The 20,878-nt window shown below is 51.1% G+C and overlaps 1 protein-coding gene across 1 annotated transcript; it reads right to left on the bottom strand.

Annotated features, from left to right (window-relative positions):
- Window positions 1–10,737: 10,737 nt before the first annotated feature.
- Window positions 10,738–12,703, bottom strand: LOC135579983 (olfactory receptor 14J1-like). The gene has a single exon (XM_065070033.1). It carries the CDS (start codon window positions 12,701–12,703, stop codon window positions 11,744–11,746), a length of 960 nt encoding a protein of 319 aa, XP_064926105.1. The 3' UTR covers window positions 10,738–11,743.
- Between the last annotated feature and the right edge of the window lie 8,175 nt (window positions 12,704–20,878).

Here is a 20,878-nt window from a genome sequence, read left to right as displayed (position 1 = left end):
ACGTTGTTCCTGTGTTTCCAGCTCATGCCTGTGTTCCGAGGTTGTTCCTGTGTTTCCGGGTTGTTTCTGTGTTTCCAGGTTGTTCCTGTGTTTCCAGCTCATGCCTGTGTTTCCACGTTGTTCCTGTGTTTCGATGTTGTTCCTGTATTTCCAGCTCATGCCTGTGTTCCAAGGTTGTTTCTGTGTTTCCAGGTTGTGCCTGTGTTTCCGGGTTGTTCCTTTGTCCCCAGCTCGTGCCTGTGTTTCCAGGTTGTTCCTGTGTTTCCACGTTGTTCCTGTGTTTGCAGGTTGTTCCCATGTTTCCAGGTTGTGCCTGTGTTTCCACGTTGTTCCTGTGTTTCCACATTGTTCCTGTGTTTGCAGGTCGTTCCTGTGTTTCCAGGTTGTGCCTGTGTTCCCACATTGTGCCGGTGTTTCCAGGTTTGTGCAGGGTTTGCTGGCGTTAGATGTTCTCGTGGGGCTGGAACAAAGGCTCTAATCCACAAATCACCAATTTCTCCTGCAGACACTTGTCTGCGTCTCTCAGCATGTGTCCCAAGGGAAAGGTCTAACGCATGCAAACATGCTGCTTTTACGAGCTGGTTCAGAGCAAGAGTACTTTGGGCAGTGTGTTAATTGACCCTGGTCTGACATCTGAAACGTGGTGAAATGCCAAAGAACATCCTAAAACTGTCCCCAGGACTCTCTGGTCTCTGCTGAGAGCGTGCTGGCAAGGACCCATCTGCTTTCACGGTGCAGCGTTCAGCTCCGATTGCTCTGTGGGCATTTTATCTGTCCTCAGCCAGGTGCGCAGTACGTTTCAGACAAGGAACAAGACAACTCCAGGGAAAAGTGAGCAATCAGGATCCCAAGCTGGTGTTTCTTAAGGCAATTGGGAGAAAATGTGCAGGTAGAGCTGTCTGCGTTGCTTCACCTTACGATTTCAGTGCTCTCCTCTAGTCTGAATCTTGTAGGGATTTTGCCGAGGCATAAAGACTAAACAGAGAAAGCAGATCTTCCTCACACACAGAAACCCCCTCCCCATGTCTCAAGGGGAAGAGAAAAAATCTTCGGGAACACCTTGTTTTATTAAATGTGTATCAGACATCCAGTATCAGTGGAGTGGTGTACAGTGAACAGCGCAGTCCAAACGTGGCTGCACACGCCTCAGGCTTGATCAGCATCACCTGTGAGAGATAAAGGAGAAAACAGTGATCACAGGCACTTGTTATCACTTGTCTGGGTGCCTGTTCCCTGCATGTCCCCTGGGGCCCAGTGCTGTTTCAGGACAGTCGCTCTGCGTCCCTCTCTGTCCCCTTTAGGTCAGGGCTGACTGTGGGTGCAGCGCAGTTCAGCGTCCTGGCCCAGCAGACGTGTCCTCAGCGACAGCATCTGCCAGAACAAGATGCCGATGTGCGCCAGCCGCTCCTCATCACGCAATGCTGTACGTGTGCCCTGCAGCCTCCAGCTCGCTGCACCTGTTACCGTGGCACGCTGTTGGAAACCTCAATTAGCAGAGCATTCAAGATGTCCTGATGCTGTTATTTATTGGCATTTCCTTCTCGTTTTGGGGAGGAATGTGAACAAAAGAGAATAACAGTTTAGCAAGAGGTAAAAGACATCACTTAAGTTTATTGTTTTTTGGAGGTTTTTTGAGGACAGTAAATAAAAAATCTGAAAAGCTCATCACAACTGGTGTGAACAGCTTGTCGCTCCAGTCCAACCCTCCTGCAGCTCAGCAGGCCCAGCAGAAGAGGAGATGATTCGGGGTGGCTTTGGCAAAGCAGCGCAGGGGCAGAACACGGCTGCCTTACCCATCCTGTGCCGTATCTGCCGGGCCCGGTTTGACAGGCTGGTCTGCAAGGTGAATTCAGGTCCCCATGGAGCACCTGGGAGTTCTGGTTTTGAAAACATCCAATTCTGTCTTTGAAAACTGTGATGGCCTTGAGGCCTCCCTATTCTTTGCAAAACAAAGGCCTCATTAATGGCATGTGTTATGCCTTAAACAGCTGTTTTTTTGCAACTTCTGACAGGAATAGATAAATGCTGCAGTAACAGAACTTCTGTTTGCTCCTCAACGTTTTTGCAAAAAGAAGGTATAAATTTTTGAGATACGAATGGTGTTTCTTCCCAATCCTCATTCCTGATTGAGCAGGAATCAAGGCAGGGTCATTCAGCGATCACTGAGAAATAACAAATCAACAGCTACCTGTAGAGGACAAAATTACTCGCTTCCAGGCACTTTTGAGACCACCAACCTTTTTTCTGAGACACCCAACCTATTTCGGGAAAAATCTTAATTAGCACGAAGAGCAAGCAGAGGGACGAGCTGCCCTCTCCTATCTCACAAGCAAACGAACTAGAGCCTAACAGCTCCTCACTCGGGACTCTGGTGTGTGTGCGGCATTATCGAAGTTTCATTGCACCCACCATCAAGAGAATTGCAGAGACCATTGATGGATCAACTGACCTTTGGAGTGCTGAAATCTTACTTTTCCTCTGTTATCTTAACCTATCACTCTTTTCCTCTCTTTCTAACTTTATTATGGGCACACAACAGTAACGCTCTTGTGTGCTTTGTTGTTGAAGTCTCGCTAAGTTTTATGATAGAGTTACAAACTTTTGCCAAGCCACTATTTGCTGTAATTTTTAGTAAATTTGTGATTTAATTGAATGCCTCCAGTAATTGTCATTATTCCGAGTTACTGCACAGCTTATTGAAACGTTAACTCTGCTCTCACCTCACTGATTCAGATGGGACGAGAGGCAGAGCCTGTTTGGGAGTTGTCACAGTCTGCGGACAGAGGCCAGCTGGGGGCTGGGGCCCCAGGGGTGGGGCTGTTCCTGCCCTGGTGCTCACAGCTTGGAAGGGGCTTTCCAAAATCCTGCTGGGAGGAGCCAGATGTGGCCACCCCCAGCACAGCCTCAAGGTCTGCTGCCGACCTGCCCTCAAATCATCTCTGCCCAGCTGGACATTGCCCAGGAGTCACTGCCAGTGTTGCTGTTCTTCTTGGGGCCAGAGCTGTTCCTGTGCCAGGAGAAGACTTCACACAGAGCCTTGGCTGATGGGAACAGTTCCCACCAGCTGTCCAGCTCTGGAAGGTCCAGATGCCACAGAGGGGACGCTGACTGGTTGTCACTTCTCTTGCAGGAACAGGATTTAGCAGCAGGAGGGAGGCAGGACAAGAGGGTCCATGAGGTCAGAAAGCACAGCAGATGGCTGGTACAGCCATGATGACAGCAGAGGGAGAAGAGAAAGAGATGCAGTGACCTGGCTGGAACAGTGCTTCTGATGTAACACCTGCCACACGAACACAGAGACAGAGGCATTGGTGGGATCGAGCTGCTGAGATTAAAGTGGCTGAGGTAGATTTGCACTGGCAAGATGAAGGTGATTTATTTATGACCTTTTGGGCCCATGATGCCTCAGGTCATTGAGGAAGGAATGCAACATGTGGATGGGCTCGTGATCGAGGGGTGGACTCGACCATGGACGCTGTTGCACAGGTTATTCACCATTGTGAAACATGCGCTACAATCAAGCAAGCCAAGTGGTCAAAGCTTGTGTGGTATCTGGGGTGATGACTGAAGTGTAAATATGGCGACGTCTGGCAAATTGACTATATCACACTGCCACAAACCCGCCACGGCAAGAGCTCTGTGCTTACAATGGTGGAGCCACCACTGGATGACTGGAAACATACGCCGTGCCTCACGGCACTGCCTGCAACACTGTCCTGGGCCTTGAAAAGCAAGTCCTGTGGTGACACAGCAGCCCAGACAAAACTGAGCCAGACAATGGGACTCATTTCCAGAACGTCCTCATAGACACCTGGCCCAAGGAGCATGGCAGTGAGTGGGTCTGTCACATCCCCCATCGTGCACCAGCCTCCAGGAAAACTGAGCTGTGCAATGGACTGTTAAAGACTGTGCTCAGAGCAATGGGTGGTGGAACTTTTAGAAACTGGGATTCAAATTTAGCACCCGGGTGCCCAGGGCTGAGTTGAGCCTCCCAAGGGGACAACCTGCCCTGCCCTGCATGTGCTCAGCGCAGCTGCGGCCCTAGCCCGCACTGTCCAGCAGGACAGTGACGGGACAGGGCACGAGCACAGAGCTGGTGAGAGCCCCAAGCGTAGCCCACGTCTTTCACAGATTCATAGAATCATTTTTGTTGGAAGAGACACTTAAGATCATTGAGTGCAACCACAGCCTAACTCTAGCTGCCCCTGGCAGACCTGTGGCAAGTTGCTCCTGAGCGCAGCTCACATCTCTCCCTGGCGAGGAGCACATGAGTGCAGCTCATATCTTTCCCCATTGCTACTGGCAGACCCGCAGTGTCAAGGCGTTTCACCAGAGCTTCCACCTTCCCGAAAATGGCAGAGAGACTCCACAGGAAGGCCCAGCAGGAAACACCCCCAGCTGTCCCAGGGTGGCCTTGCAGGAGGAGGTTAGGGCTCCCCAGGAGGTCAGTGCTCCACCGCAGCCCAACCAGGTGGATGTGGTCCAGCCACCACAGATGGGTGAGTGAGGGGCCCTGATTGTCTGGGCAGTGTGGGGACCAGCGAGTGCTCCCTGCTCAACACCAAGATCACATTTCCCCACACGCTGGCAGGGAGTTCCCACAGGTGGTGGGCATGATGCTGCCTGAAGTCCAGGGCTGCTCCGAGCTGGGAGCCAGCCCCAGCACAGCCTCTGCAGGGAGAGGGGACCCAGCTCCTGCTCCAGGGCATGGATAGCGAGAGGCAGCTGGGTGGGCAGGAGGCAGCCGTGCTGTGGGACAGGGACCTTTTCTGCCCGTCTGAAGCGAGTTCCTCACCCGCTGCACTGGGGGTTTCCCTGTCCTGCCTGGCTCCAGCATTGCAGCCCATCTGCTTGGCACCTTCCAGCCCTGACACGCACGGGGAGACTGTGCCGGGAGAGCAGGCGCTGGGCTGGACAGAGGGCAGAGCTCCTTCCTCTGCTCTTCCTGCCGCCAGACCCTCTCTGCAGTCCTCCCTGCTCTCCTCCTTTATTAGATGCTGATTTGTTACCAGTGAAGGATACACGAACTTCATCATGGCCTTTCTCAGCGGTGCAGAAAAGGTAACCACGGCCATTTCAAAGGCAGCTGTGCCGGCATCTGCTGACAGGGGCTCTGCTGTGGGGCTGTTGGAGGGTGCTGGCTGGGCAGAGCTGCTTCTCCCAGGTCTTCACATGGCACTGCACCCCCCGTGCTGCGGTGCTGCTGGGTGTGTGTTCCCCATCTCACACTCACTGTTTGTCTCTCTGCTCCCTGGCTGCCAGGAGGAAACAAGCTGGCAGAGAATATCAAGGTGAGGGGATACCCAGTGACTCTGGGGAAGGGATCAAGGCCCCCGGCACCAGCACCGTGTGAGGACAATGCTTGGGCAGGGTCAGGGGCTGGTGGCACTGGGTGCGGGCAGCTGCTGGGTACAATCCTGGCTGTGCTCTGCAGGTGCTGCTGGAAAAGGAGCCCAGGGACCAGCTGCGCACGGGGATTTGTTTCATTGCCCTGGAGAAGTCACTGAGACCACAGTTCTTGCTAGAATTTGTCTGAGCTGCTCCTGAGCCCCTGCACACACAGAGATGCTACTGGGACAGGTCTGCAGGGCAGAGCTGAGCACACAGTGGGTGGGATGGGGTCCGTGACACTGACAGGGAACAGACTCAGGGACAGAGACACAGCTGCAGACAGGGACAGCTCCAGGCAGGAGAGACATGGGCAGGGAGAGGAAGCTGTTACCAGAAATGCTGGGGGGGGATTCCAGAACCCCCCTGCCATCCCCTGCAGTGCAGACACATTCCCAGTGCAACCCTCTGGCCTCTGCTCCTCCCCAGCAGAGCCTCTGCCCCAAAGCCATGGGGTCCAGGTCAAGAGTCTCCACCTCAGTGTCTGGACCTCCAGGCGAAGGGTTCCTGGAATGTGGTACGCAATAATGGGGCCAAAAGAACTTGTGAGTGCCATGTGAGTGGCAGCAGCACAGCCAGGTAAGGAGAAAGTTTCACAGCATGCCCGTCTGCCTTTCTGTCCTTGCTTTATTTTCCAGGAGCACTGCAGTGTCCTTCCCTGTTTCTCCACCTGTCCCTGGTGCTCTTGCTCTCTGGGGTTGGGGTGGGAAAGTGGGTCCATATTAGTTCTGACACCAACACAGGGCGTTTTGTCCCAGTGGTGTGTTCGTGGAAACTAGGTGCCCAAGCTGCATTTTAAGCTGTGATGAACCGTGTTTCTCGGTTGGTAGGAGGGCATTTTTCATGAGAAATGGCATGTTTATTTTGCTCAGAGAAGTCTCCCCTAACTTGTCACTGTCTTTTCCTCCTATGACATGTCCCCACCTTTACATGCAAAGGAAATATCCAACAGCAGCTCCACCAACCAGTTCCTCCTCCTGGCATTCACAGACACACAGGAGCTGCAGCGCTTGCACTTCTGGCTCTTCCTGGGCATCTACCTGGCTGCCCTCCTGGGCAACGGCCTCATCATCACCACCATAGCCTGTGACCAGCACCTCCACACCCCCATGTACTTCTTCCTCCTCAGTCTCTCCATCCTCGACCTGGGTTGGGACAAATGACTGAGTAGTTCAACAAGGGCAAATGTAAGGTCCTGCACCTGGGCAGGAATAACCCCAGGCACCAGTACAGGTTGGGGTGGAACTGCTGGAAAGCAGCTCTGCAGAGAAGGACTTGGGAGTTCTGGTGGACAATAGGTTGACCACAAGTCAACAATGTGCCCTTGTGGCCAAGAAGGCCAATGGTATCTGGGGTGTGTTAAGAAGAGTGTGACCAGCAGGTCAAGGGAGGTGAATCCTGCCCCTCTGCTCTGCCCTGGTGAGGCCACATCTGGAGTTACTGGGTTTAGTTCTGGGCTCCCCAGTTTAAGAAGGACAAGGAATTATTGGAGGGGGTCCAGTGGAGGGACACAAAGATACTGAGGGGTCTGGAGCATCTTTCTGATGAGAGACTGAGAGAGCTGGGGCTGTTCACCTGGAGAGGAAAAGCTGAGAGGGGAACTCATAAATGTTTATAAATATCTCATTCCTGCCGGCGTTCAAGCAGTTGGCCCGTCAAGAACCGGTGACCTTGACCTGGCTGGTGGCCAGTTTCCACCTGGCGGACATCTTGGTGACCTGGACCCACGGGGACGTCCTGCTGGCACCTGAAAGCATAGCCTCAAAGCTGGGGAGAGGCCTACACCGTCTACAGCCTCTTGGAGGTGCCAGCCAGCCAATGGCAATGTGGCTACACCTTCTCCCATGTCATTTGCCATGACGGGATCCCCATGAACTTCATCCAGAAGAATGTGGACAAGAGCTCAGGTAAACCCGCTGCTGTCAACATCTCGGTGTTTTAGGCCAATACTGATATCACCTGCTACTGGGTGTCACCAGGGGGTGGTGGGGGACATGGGGGTCAAAATGAAGAAAAAACTCCAGAGAAAACCTGCCCTGAAAAACTTGTATTTTGAACAAAAGGCCCAAAGCTTGGGTGGGCCTCATCCGCTGTTCCTATAAGCACGTTGCTGTGCAGGGGCTTTCCCTGGGCTCAGGGCAGGACATGCAGCGATGCTTTAGGAGTGGGCCTGGGCTGAGCCTTCCTGTGGGGGTGCACAGTGCCGGTGGAAATGGTGAATGGTCAACAGGGACCTGCCTAGGACTATCTCTGTGAGAGTTTTGGGCACCATGTCCCAGCAGACCGGCACCGCCAGCTTGCGGCCATACCTGAGATGACATCCCCGGAGAAGGGAGAGAGTCTGGTAAGGTGGCCAAGGACCTTCGTCATCCCCAGCTTCTCCCACCAGCCATTTCCAGCACTGGTTGCCCCCACGCAGGAGACAGCTGGCACTGGGAACGGGTCTGGCTCTGGGGGAGGCTGCCAGTGTTTTGTTATGGGGTGATGCTTTTTGTTGGGGTTATGGGGGGGACAGTGATCTGAGGGCTGTTGTTTGGGTCACAATGAGGGGAGCTTTCCCCATGCCTGACTATGCATTGTCCCATACTGTGCCTGCACAGAGGGGCTGTGGGACCATGTGCAGGGCAATGGGGCTGGGCTAGCACAAGGAGAGGGTTCTGACAGGGACCACAAAGCACCCGCTCAAGGTGACAGCAGGGACAGGCTACCAGAAGCAATTTCTCGATGTTGCCTTTGTTGTGGAGCCATGTTTGAAAATGTTCTGGGTTCTGCTGGGATGGATTTCATTTTCTTTATAGCAGCTGGCAGAGTGCTGTGTTTTGGGTTTGATATGAGAATAATGCTGATAACACACTGATGTTTTCGTTGCTGCTCAGCAGTCAGCTTCTACTGGTCTGCCAGTGAGAAGGTGGGGAGTGCACAAAAAGCAAGGGGGATACACAGCTGGCACAGCTGACCCCAACTGACCAAAGGGATATTCCATACAATACGACATCATGCTGAGAATATAAAGCTGGGGAAAGAAGAATGAAGGTGGGCATGTTTGGAGTTATGGTGTTTGTCTTCTCAAGTAACTGGCTTTCCTGGAGATGGCTGAACACCTACTGGCCAATGGGAAGCAGTGACTCAATTCCATGTTTTGCTTTGCTTGCATGCACAGCTTTTGCTTTACTTATTAAACTGTCTTTATCTCAACCCATGAGTTTTCTCACTTTTACTCTTCTGATACTCTCCCTCATCCCACCAGGGGGAAGTGAGTGAGCAGCTGTGTGGGGATATGTTTCCAGCTGTTGTTAAACCATGACAGAAGGAAAAGCAAAGCTCTCTTGTGTTGGAACGATAAAGGACTCAGCACTCCGATTCAATGTGAATCACTCAAAGCCCTTTATTACAGAAACAAGCCTCCTTATATATGCAACTATTCTCTGATCACGCGTCCACACTCCAAGCATGCATTCACTAATTGGATATCATCTATGTCCACGAGCTGTCCACGCGCTGGAATCTCACTGCTGATAGGTCCATTGATTTACATCATGTTGAGGCCTTGTTATTGTAGAACTGCTTCTCTCCCACGGCAGGTCCTGTTTTCAGCTTTTCGAGGTGACCTTGTAATTCCTTTGGGCCTGGCCGGTTCAACAACAAATCTCCATCTAACAGAAACCCATCCACACTCTTGGACTTGGTAGTTACAAGGAAAACCAAGAGCAAAAAGAATTGATTGCTGCATTAGAAACCAAGGCTGAACAAGGAAAACACAGGGCTGCTGATGAATGAGGAAGGGAATTTAGTAACAGCAGACACAGGTGGCACCGAGGGACTCAAGGCCTCTGTGTTTGTGTCTTTACTGACATGGTCTCTAGACCTCTGTGCTCAGGGAAAGGCTTCAAGAAGCAGAAGAGAACAAATTGGCAGAAACTTCAGGAAATGCAGCAGGACAAGCACCACTGTCTGTCCCTGCAGGGGACTCACCCGGCAGTGGCACAGGCTGAGTCTGCTGTGGGATCAGCCCTGTGGGAAAGGTCTGGGTGGGAAGGGAGCTGGACAGGAGGCAGCGTGAGCCCTGGTGCAAGGGAGGCCAGGAGCACCTGGACTGTGTGACCCAGAGGCTGGGGGAGGGGATTGCCCATGTCACTGCATCCAAATTTCAGATCCCAACACAGGAAAGATGTCAGCAAGCTGGAGTGGGTTGAACAAAGAGCCCCCAGGATCAGGGGCTGGAGCACTTTGCCTGTGAGGAGAGGCTGAGGGAGCTGCGCTTGCCCAGCCCAGAGAAGGTAAGATCTTTAGGGAACATGCAGCAGCATGGCCTTTGCCCAGGGAGACTGAGCCAGGGTCATGTCTGTGATACAAGACACAAGGATGAGAGGTATTGGGCTGGAACAAGGATCGGGCTACACAGAGGGAGAAACTTTTTCAACGTGAGGACAGTCAAGCACTGGGAGCTGTTTCCCAGGGAGTGAGCACCAGCTCTGTCCCAGAGAGTGACCAAGATATGGTTGGATAAAGCCCTGAGAAATCTGGTCTGACTCCGCTTTGAGCAGGAGGTTTGTCAAGACACCTCCTTCCTTCCTTCCTTCCTTCCTTCCTTCTTTCCTTCCTTCCTTCCTTCCTTCCTTCCTTCCTTCCTTCCTTCCTCCCTTCCTCCCTTCCTCCCTTCCTCCCTTCCTCCTTTACTTCCTCCCTTCCTTCCTTCCTTCCTTGGTGGTGTGGCTGTTGCTTGGAGGTCACCTCATGACGGTGCTGTGGTTGGCCAGGAGCAGGCTGGCATCATGACATTATCAACAACACCAGCTGTGAAGACTGGAGACACATAACTGAGCCCCTGGGCAGGCCATGTTCTGGGGTGAAGACACCTGAACATCACATGGAAGCACATGGGACATAACGTGAGGAACTGGGATGGGAAAGAGAACATGAGAGAAGGGACTTGTCCCAGCTTGGTCTCACCAGTAGCTGAAGAGCAGAGACATGAGAAGAGGCCAAAGTACCGGGAGACCTGGAGGGAAGTACTGGGGACCTTCTGGGTCATCGAGTCTTGCAAGGGCACAGTGCCAGGGGAACCCCTCAGAGATGCCATTGAAGGCCCAGATGACCTTGACGATGGCATCCCAACTACCAAGTGGTGGTACAAATGGAACAAACCTGAGACCAATGGGGAAAAAGTAATTGGTGACAGTTGTTAATTGGGGAGGGGCCTGGGGCACAGACAGGGAGGAACCCATCTGAGCTGGCAGGAAGAGGGGAGGGATGCAAGGGGTCAGCTGCAGCCGGGAAGGGGTTACTCAGTGCTGATCTGTCCGAACCCTAGGCCTGATCACATGGTGTGTCCTGCCCCCTTATTAAACACTGCTTCTGGCTATTTGCTCTGTGAGCTCATTAGTGTGTGTGTGACTGTATGTCTGTGCTTTGCTGGCCGGCTGCAAGGGGGGCTGGCTGGAAGAGAAGGACACCAGGATGGGGAGACACCCAAGGCTGGAGTTGCCAAGTGGGTAACCTCTCCAAGAGTGGATAGGACACCTGGGCAGACCCAAAATTCAGGCCCACACTGCAGAGAATGTGGGTAAGTGCTGCAGAGGATCAACAGACCATTCACGACTTTCACACCAGATCAGCCTGAGAAAGGAACCAGATGGGGACGGTTGTGTTGTCCATGGGGTGTGTGTGTTCTGTGGTTGGTGTGTTGGCTGCAAAGGTGCTGTTCTCTTTTGGTCTGTGGATGGTTTATTTTCCTTGCAACTACCAGTATTTAGCATTTCCCATTTGGGTGACTCTACCTTGGGTGATCTCTCACTTAGAGAGGCTTCAGTCACCGCTTACCCCAGGTACAGCCTGTCCCTGTAGCTCTCCAGAAAGCTCCAGGTTACCACCCTGGAGAAGTTCTTCTGCACTGTCAGAGCTCAGAAAGCCCTGGGTATCTACCTCACTGACCGCTCACGATCTTCATAGTCACCACACACCAATGAGTGAGTCCAAAATTCAACCCCCTTAGTCTCTGACAGCTATCAATGGGACCATGAACTTTTCTCTTCCAAATCCAAGGAGAGGAGGCCCTTCTGGGGAGAAATTCCTTGGGTTTGTTGTTGACATCAGCTTTGGAAGAAGAGACAAAATGTCAGTCAGTACACTGGGGGATCCCATTTTATTTCAGAGATGCTATGAGAGTGTCAGCTCTGCCCAGTGAGAGGCACACTTTTATATCAGTTAGAGAGAGTAGGTTCGTACGTCAAGAGAAGTATGATGGATTCAAACATCTATGTAGGAAAATAATAAAAACTAATAACTATAAAGAAAATTATTAAGAAAATAGAAAACACCAAACAAAGGACAAGCCTTCAATGGGGCTCTGTGGGAGTCATCCATGAAGAGTGATGGAAAATTTACTACCACTGAGAACCACATCTGCAAGAACTTTCCTGATAGACCCCTTGAGCTCCTGGTTCCTCATGCTGTAGATCAAGGGGTTCACTGCTGGAGGCACCACTGAGTACAGAACTGCCACCAGCAGGTCTAGGGAAGGAGAGGAGATGGAAGGGGGCTTCAGGTAGGCAAAGGAACCTGTACTGATAAACAGGGAGACCACGGCCAGGTGAGGGAGGCACGTGGAAAAGGCTTTGTGCCGTCCCTGCTCAGAGGGGATCCTCAGCACGGCCCTGAAGATCTGCACATAGGACAGTATGATTAATAGAAAACACCACCAAAATACAGAAGCATTAAACATGACAAACCCAGCTTCCCTGAGATAGGAGAATGAGCAGGAGAGCTTGAGGATCTGGGGGATTTCACAGAAGAACTGGTCCACAGCATTGCCCTTGCACAGGGGTACTGAAAATGTGTTTGCTGTGTGCAGGACAGCAATGAGAAACCCACTGGCCCAGGCAGCTGCTGCCATGTGCACACAAGCTCTGCTGCCCAGGAGGGTCCCGTAGTGCAGGGGTTTGCAGATGGCAACGTAGCGGTCGTAGGACATGATGGTGAGAGCAAAAAATTCTGCTGACATTAAAAACAAAAATAAAAACACCTGGACAGAACATCCTGAATAGGAAATGGCCCTGGTGTCATAGAGTGAATTGGCCATTGATTTGGGGACAGTGGTAGAGATGAATCCAAGGTCAAGAATAGAGAGGTTGAGGAGGAAGAAGTACATGGGGGTGTGGAGGTGCTGGTCACATGCTATGGTGGTGATGATGAGGCCGTTACCCAGGAGGGCAGCCAGGTAGATGCCCAGGAAGAGCCAGAAGTGCAAGAGCTGCAGCTCCCGTGTGTCTGCGAACTCCAGGAGGAGGAACTGGGTGATGGAGCTGCTGTTGGACATTTGCTGCCGATGGGCATGAGGACCTGTCATGGGAGGTAAAGACAGTGGCATTTCAAGGGAGACTTCCCTTAGGAAAAAAACTAGCTGTTTGTCATACAAAACCCCCTTCCTGAATGAGGGATGTGTCAGCTCATTCTCTGTTTCTACCAACTGAGAAACATGGTTCATCACAGTTTAAAATGCAGCTTGAGTACCTAGTTTCCATGAACTAGGACAAGATGTCCTGTGTTGGTGTCAGAACAAAAATGGACCCAATTTCCCACCCCAGCCCCAGAGAGCAAGAGCACCAGGGACAGGTGGAGAAACAGGGAAGAACACTGCAGTGCTCCTGGAAAATAAAGCAAGGACAGAAAGGCAGACGGCTGTGCTGCGAAACCTTCTCCTTACCTGACTGTGCTGCTGCCACTCACATAATGACACTGTAGGGCAAGTTCTTTCAGCCGCATTTTTGCATACCATGTTCCAGGAACCCTTCACCTGGAGGTCCAGGCACTGAGGTGGAGACTCTGGACCTGGACCTCATGGCTTTGGGGCAGAGGCTCTGCTGGGGAGGAGAGGAGACCAAGGAGTTGCATTGGGAATGTGTGTGCACTGCAGGGGATGGCAGGGGGGTTCCAGAATCCCCTCCCCAGCATTTCTGGTAGCAGCTCCCTCTTCCTGCCCATGTCTCTGCTGCCTGGAGCTGTCCTTGCTGGGAGCTGTTTCTCTGTCCCTGTGTCTGTTCCCTGTCACTGCCACAGACACCATCCCACCCACTGTCTTCCCTCTTCACACCTCCTGGCACCAGGCACTGCCCAGTGGCATCTCTGTGTGTGCAGGGGCTCAGGAGCAGCTCAGACAAGTCCTAACAAACACTGAGGTCTCCAGGCAGAGAAATAAATTCCTGTCACCCACTGCCAACCCAGCCAACCAAGAGTGGAAAAACTCAAAGCACATAATCTGGGAAAATGCTGCCTCAGTGTCCTTCACAAGGACTCTTCAAGTGTCCTCATAGTGAACTGGAGCTGTGAGCAGTTCCCTCTCAACAGCAGAAGGACCCTGCCCTGCCGGAGGTTGCTCCTTCCACCCACAGCTTCTCCCCTCAGTGTTGTTGGGATCTCCCCGGGCAGGCTGAGCGCTGACCCTGGCAGGCAGCAGAGTCCCTGTCCCGGCACAGCCCTGGGGTGCAGGGACCCTGCTCTGCAGGACAGCCCTGGGCACCCCTGGATGCTGTCCCGGTTCACACCCTGCAGCTGGGAGAAGGCAGCTGTCATGCCCTCTCCATGCAGGGAATCCCTTCTGAGGAGCAGATCCTTCTCCTCCACACCAACCAGGGGATGTGCCAGCTCTGGGAGATAATTGCAGGATCTTCATCTGCACCACCCTGCACCCAGAGACTTACTGTGTTAAGAGCTGTGATGATTTCTCCTCCAGTGAGCTCTCAGCTGTCTCACAACCTCAGACTGCCCTTCCCCTCTCTCTGCCTGGCTCCTCTGCCCTCGGTGCTGCAGGCAGAGCCCTCAGCCCTGCTGCGTGTGCAGAGGAGCTGCTCCTGGGCAGAGCTGTCTCTCTGCAGCGCTGCCGCTGCCATGAGCTCCCTCTGTGCCAGGAGCCCAGCCCAAGGCAGCACTTTACTATCCCCCCACTCCCACCCCTGTGCTCTGTCCAGGTGTCCCAGGGGCTCCAGAGGACCCTACTTGGAAAGAGTAGGTAATCACTGCTAGCAATCACTGTAAGTAATCACTGGTGTCCCCTCTCTCACCTCTACAGAGACTCTTCTTTCCAGCAGTGTCCTTTCTCTTCTCAGAGACACCGTTAGGTCTGTGACTCACCTTTCCTTGTCCCATCATTAGACAGGACAGCTGGACAGTGACAGGGAGGGATCTCCTTTCTGTGTGCTGAGAGAAGTGAGTCATCTTAGTTGATGACTCTTCCCAGCCCTGAGTCTAGAAGGGGACTCAGACCCCTCCATGCACATAGGAAACCCAGAGAGGGTGGGATTCCTCTTGACTCAGTTCATGTCTGTGTTGAAAATAAGCACCTCCATGTGAACACTTTGTCTAAGTCCCACTGTAATTAATGGAGATGGAAACCAGGAGATCAGAAACAAACAGCTAGTGACATTTGAGGTGCCAGAGGTGGTCCACAGTATAAGAAGATACCCACAAGCTGTAATGGAGCCCCCTTGATGATACAGTCATCGAAGTCCAATGACTTCAGAGTATACCTGGACCACAGGATGTCCACAGGAAAAACATGGTTAGAAGCACCTTGTTCTTCCAGGAGACCAGTACCCCCTCCACTACAGGCAAAAACTGGCCTCAGCCCATCAATCTAGCTGGTCCAAATCCCTCTGTATATGGCCTTCCTACCCCCCAGCCGACCAACACTTGGTATCTGCAAACTGACCAAGGATGCACTTGATCCCCTTGTTCAGATAACTTATAAAGACATTTTAAAAAACTGGCTGCAGCACTGAGCCCTGGGAACACACTCATGACCGGCCACCAACTGGATTTGGCTCCATTCACCACAACTCTTCGGGTGCAGCCCTCCAGCCAGTTCTTTACCCAGCAAAGAGTACACACATCCAAACCATGGGCAGCCAGCGTTCTTGCCTTGTCTTGCCCTTGCCCTTGCCCTTACCCTTGCCCTTGCCCTTGCCCTTGCCCTTGCCCTTCCCTATTTCCTCTCTTCTACTTTCCTCTACTTTCCTTTCCATAGCATTTTAAATGTATATATACCTCTAAACATGTGTATATATATATATATAATTGTATACAACCCAGTGAAATTACACATATATAACCATTATACATATAACATGGATAAAACCTTCTTTAATAAGAGCTAATTGAATGAACAATTAGAGTTTAAATGTGAATAGAAAGAGAAGGTCAATGATGGGTCGGTGTCCCCCACTCTACCTGGCACAGATGCACCCCCAGTTGTCTGGGGTGGGAGGAATTTCAACATGGTGGGGAAGACACAGACAAGCTGGATCATGCCCAAGGGCTTTGGCCGTGCCCAGGAGGCCACCAAAGGGTCCTGCACTTGGGTCACAATAACCCCATGAATGCTACAGGCTCCAGGAAGAGTGGCTGGAAAGTTGACTGGCAGAGAAGGATCTGGGGGTGTTGATTGACAGGTGGCTGAACGTGAGCCAGCAGTGTGCTCAGGCAGCCAAAAAGGCCAATAGCATCCAGGCTTGTATCAGGAATAGTGTGGCCAGCAGGACTGGAGAAGTGATCATGCCACTGTATGTGGCACTGGTGAGGCCCCACCTTCAATCCTGTGGTCAGTTTTGGGCGCCTCATCATAAGAAGGGCATTGAGGTGCTGGAAAGAGTGCAGAGGAGGTGACAAAGCTGGTGGAGGTCTTGGAGCACAAGTCTGATGAGGAGTGGTTGAGGGACCTGGGGCTGTTCAGCCCAGAGAGAAGGAGGCTGAGGGGAGACTTTATCACTGCCTATAGCTACCTGAAAGGAGGTTGTAGCATGGAGGGTGTTGGTCTCTTCTGCCAAGTAGCAAGTGATAGGACAAGAGGAAATGGCCTCAAGTTTCACCAGAGGATATTACGAAAAAATTCTTCATAGAAAGGGTTGTCAGGCATTGAAACATGCTGTCCGGGGAAGTGGTGGAGTCACCATGCCTGGAGGTGTTTAAAAGGCATTTAGACAAGGTTCTTAGGGACATGGTTTAGTGCCAGAGTTGGGTTATGGTTGGACTCAATGATCCTGAGGTTCTCTTCCAACCGAAATGATTCTATGATTCTGTTATTTCATCTGAGATACTAGATGATACAGATGTGAAGCAGAATATATCCTCTTTGAATCACTGGAACTCCTGGAACAGCTTCTCAGCTGTCATGACTTGTAGTTTCTCCACAGCCAAGATGAGTGAGTAGGAGAGATTTTCTTTGACTCACTGGAGTTGGCCAGTGAATTCTTCCACCATTGGTCCCTCTCCATCTTTCCTGTTCAGTACTGCCAATGGCATATGACAATGGTTTGCTCTGTACAACCTTCCAACACATGGGTCATGAGCGTTGACTTAACATGGAACTTCTGGTAACTGTGTGTTGTCCAGGTCACTATAAATCACCTCTATTATGGCCAGTTCCCTCATGTACTGGATACCTCTCTCCACGATAGCCCACTTGCCTGTGTTACATATAAGATCTTCCTTGAAGGGACATCTTTCCTGTATGCCTGACAGAAGTCACCTCCAGAAGCTGAGGGCCTGTGCCCCTTTTCCAATTGCTCCGTCAATACGTCTTTCCCTACAATTGGATCACTACCTGCCAATTCCAGGTTTTGGCCCCATTACCCTAGCGCTGGAGCAACCAACCAACAGTGTGCTCATCTGGACGATGCCCAAAATCTTTTTGCTTACCTCACAGCTCATTCAGGGATAGGGTTCAGGAGGCTGCCATCTCTTTCCTCCTCCTCTTCTCGTGATGGCTCTACTTCTTTACCATTCCTTAATAAATGAGCTGACTCTCACTTCCAAACTTTCTTCTTTTGTATAGGTGAGGCTGATGCTGGCATGGGTTTGTCCTCTTGCCCATCTGCAGTGCCTGTCACTGAGGTGTGAATAGCTGCAGTGCTTGTTGCTGGGGATTGAGTAGCAGCAGTGCCCATCGTGGGGGTTGGAGTAGCCACAGTGATGGTTGTGTTGTTGTCAGATCCAGAGACCTTCTTTTCCCCTCAGGGGTACTGCACAGTGTTGATCAGAGCTCCACAGTCACGGGTCAGGCCCCAGTATGTTGCGGTGATCTGTGGCTCCCTCGGATTGCCAGGTGACAACACACCTTTTACAAATATTCTGCTAGTTTTTTGGGATTCTGCACTTGTTCAGGGGTGCAGTTCCAAAGCACTGGAGGTGCCCACCATCCCAGGAATTTGTTGATGCTGTTCCACACACCCTGCCACTCACAACTATGCAACCTCGGGGCAGATCTCTGGGTGGTATTCTTAAATTACTTGCTACAAAAACAATACTCCCAAGAGACACAAATTGATGTATTTTAGCTACCAAGGATATTCAAGGTACTGATAAGCTATTGTAATGAAGGAGGAAGCATCACAGAAGAAGGTAGCAAAGGTACCATTCTCTATTTCCTCCAGAAAAAAACTTCTCAGACAAAGAAGTGTAATCACTAACTGTCTCCACAAGATGGTGCTTGAAGTACAGTAATAGCTTCAGTACAAAGCTCAAATACCAGATTAAGCTCAAGGTCAGTGTTCTAATAACCAGTTTCTAATAATCATTGCAGAGCACAGCAAACTGCAAAAGTCAACACCTATCTTTAAAATAATATAAAAACAGATGAATCAATATTGTGACCCACAACTACAACAGATATAAGTCCCTTAATACACTCTAGTCAATCTGTTATTATCTCAAGTTCTTCTTGTACCATGCCGTGCACCAAAAAGAACTGTTGTGGTTTAATCCAAGGTGTCACCTGGGACCACACTTCCTCTCACTCACTCCACCTCCCCAAGTGGGATGGCAGAGAGAATTGCAAATGAAAAAAACTCATGGATTGAGATAGAAACATTTTACTTGAACAGCAAAAAAAAGAGAAAACAGTAATAATAGTAATAGTAGTAGTAACGGAATATACAAAACAATTGATGCACAGTGCAATTGCTTAGTGCCTGCAATACCAATAGTCCATGTGTTCCCAAGCAGCAGTATTTGCCTCCTGGTCAGCTCTAATTTATGTATGGAAAATGACATCATATGGTAAGGAATACCCTTTGGCCAGCTTGGGTCAGTTGCCCTGGCTTTGCTCCCTCCCAGATTCTTGTGCATCTGGTAGAGCATGGGAAGAACCAAAACTTCAGTGTATTACCAACATGCTTCTCATACCAAATCCAAAACACAGCTACCAGAAAGAAAATTAACTCTATCCCAACCAAAACCAGGACAGTATCCACAAGTAAACAACACCTCTGCTATCCCAGGGGAAGATGTGGGGACCCAGCAAGATTGTGAAATGGAGACTGGAGGATGATTAACATCTCCTTCAGTAAAAGACCATGGATGATTCAATGTGGGCACTGAAAAACTCAACAAATCACAAGAAATTCTCTGAGCCCCTTCCACAGCTTCAGACCCCTGGGAAAGAGCTCAGTAACAGTGTGGCCCATCCAGTTGCATCTGCGTCTATCACTGAGCTGCACAGCCAGTGTTGAGTCACCCCATGGTCCTGCAGCCAACATGCTCTGCAGAGCATCACTGCCAGGTTGGGGCCCTGTGAGGAGCACAGGGAAGGGGCCAGGAGCACCAGGCCAGAGCAGAGAAGGGATGGGGGCAGATCAGACAGGAGTTGACCTGGGCTGGCAATGCCTTGGAGAGAAAAATGATGGTGTTCATCTACTCCAAGACAATCCCAGAGTTTAGAGTGCAGAGCCAGGAGTCCTTGCTGTCCTGGTGCTTCGCCAGGCCGGGGAAGTGGCTGGAGAAAGATTGGTGTCCACCTGTGATCATCCCTTATTGCCATCGTCCCTCCTGATAGGTGGCATGGAAAGGAAGTTTGAAACTGAAGAAAACATTCACCCAGAAACAACACCATTTTGCTCTGCTACTTCAGTCCTGGTGCCCAGCACATGTCCTTAAGACAAAATTCCCCACCCCTTGTGTATCACCTTTACCCCAAAAGTCACCCTAAAAAAGGCTCCTCCGCTGGGGCTGAGCTGAAGAATTGGGGTCCACCTGTGACCACAGGAAAGACAAGGCCTCTCCTGGGTCCTCTGTGGGGCTGGCAGCCTCCTGTGATCTCCACCAGAAAAGGCAGTATGCAGAGGAGAACTTAGGAAACTGTAGATCATCCACATGCCCATTGGAGGTCCTTAGGAAGAGTCACTCAGTCCAAATATCCAGCCCGGATTGTTGCTGCATGAACAGGCAGGAGAAACTGCCCCAGGTCCCTCATTCCAGACCCCATCTCCTCCACCCCAGACAGGCAGTGCTCTCCCCATTGTCACTGTGATGGTTCCAGGGACCCAAGAGACACCTGGGGGTAGATGTTGGGTAGGCGGTGTCAACCCAGTGCTCCCAGCAGGTCCTCTGCAGCCAGAGCAGCTCTACCTGATCAGAAGAGGGCTCACTGCTGCCTTTGGGGCCAGAGACTCTGTTTTGGGCTGGAGCCACTCGCAATGCCTGCTGGTGACTCCTAGACTGAGGGTCAAGATTTGGTGCCCTTCACCACTTCTCATGGTACCTCCTGCTGGGCTTTGTGCTACTGGTCACAACCCTCTGAGCCTGGATGTTCAGCCATTTCTCAGTGTTGCTAAACAGGAATATGGTCATGAGCATATTGGGCTGCACTGGGAGAAGTGTGGCCACCCAAGCAAGGGCACTTATTGTCCATCTTGACTGAGCACTGGTGTGGTCACATCTGGAGTGGTGTGTCCCAGTGTGAGGCTCCCCATTCTGGAGGAGCTTGGAGAAGCTGTCACTTGGCCAGAGGAAGTCTGCCAAGATAGGGTTAAGGGTTGTGTGAGCCAATGCAGGCAGGACACAAGAATAGCCACAAGCCACTAATGCAATCACAAAGAGCAAATTTATTTTAGTTAACTTGCTACTGGAGGAACAGCACCTAAACTCCCAGGCAGAGGTGACACAAGCGGGGACATCCCACTAACATAGCTTCATCTTTCCGCATGGCCTACATAATGTCCTTAAATGTAACTGAGTACAAGTAGCACAAAGATGTGTGCATGTTTTCCAAGAATATAACAGCAAAGGGGGTTGATTGTTAGCCATGTCCTATGCACGTGCAGTTTAAGCTGATGGAGGTCCGCAATTTATATGTACATTTAGAGCTGGAGCATGCAGCTCGGCAGAGGCCATATTATTTTCTTCCCTATTCTTATGATTTATGACTTAAGTGTATCAACTTTATTTTGCTCTTCTGTTAAGGCTTCACAAGGGGAATCTGTCTCCACTGAAGATGCAGGGATAAAAGTTTTGCCATGCCCTAAAAATCCCCAGACAGACAATTGTTTTACTGTGGCTGGTACAGAAAACTACTAGGCTGTTTGCTGTACCTTATCTGGTCTATTTCTAGTGTGTCCATGCCAAACTATTCCTAAAAATAGTACAGTCAATGTCACCTGATAGTTGAGAAGTCAGCATGAGAGGGCAGAAAAGCATGGGCAATGTTGTGGTGCATGGACATCAG

Source organism: Columba livia, chromosome 7 (genome assembly GCF_036013475.1).
Source record: "Columba livia isolate bColLiv1 breed racing homer chromosome 7, bColLiv1.pat.W.v2, whole genome shotgun sequence".
Classification (NCBI taxonomy): Eukaryota; Metazoa; Chordata; class Aves; order Columbiformes; family Columbidae; genus Columba; species Columba livia.
The sequence above is the reverse complement of the archived record's forward strand: the minus strand, read 5'-3'. Positions and strand labels throughout refer to the sequence as shown.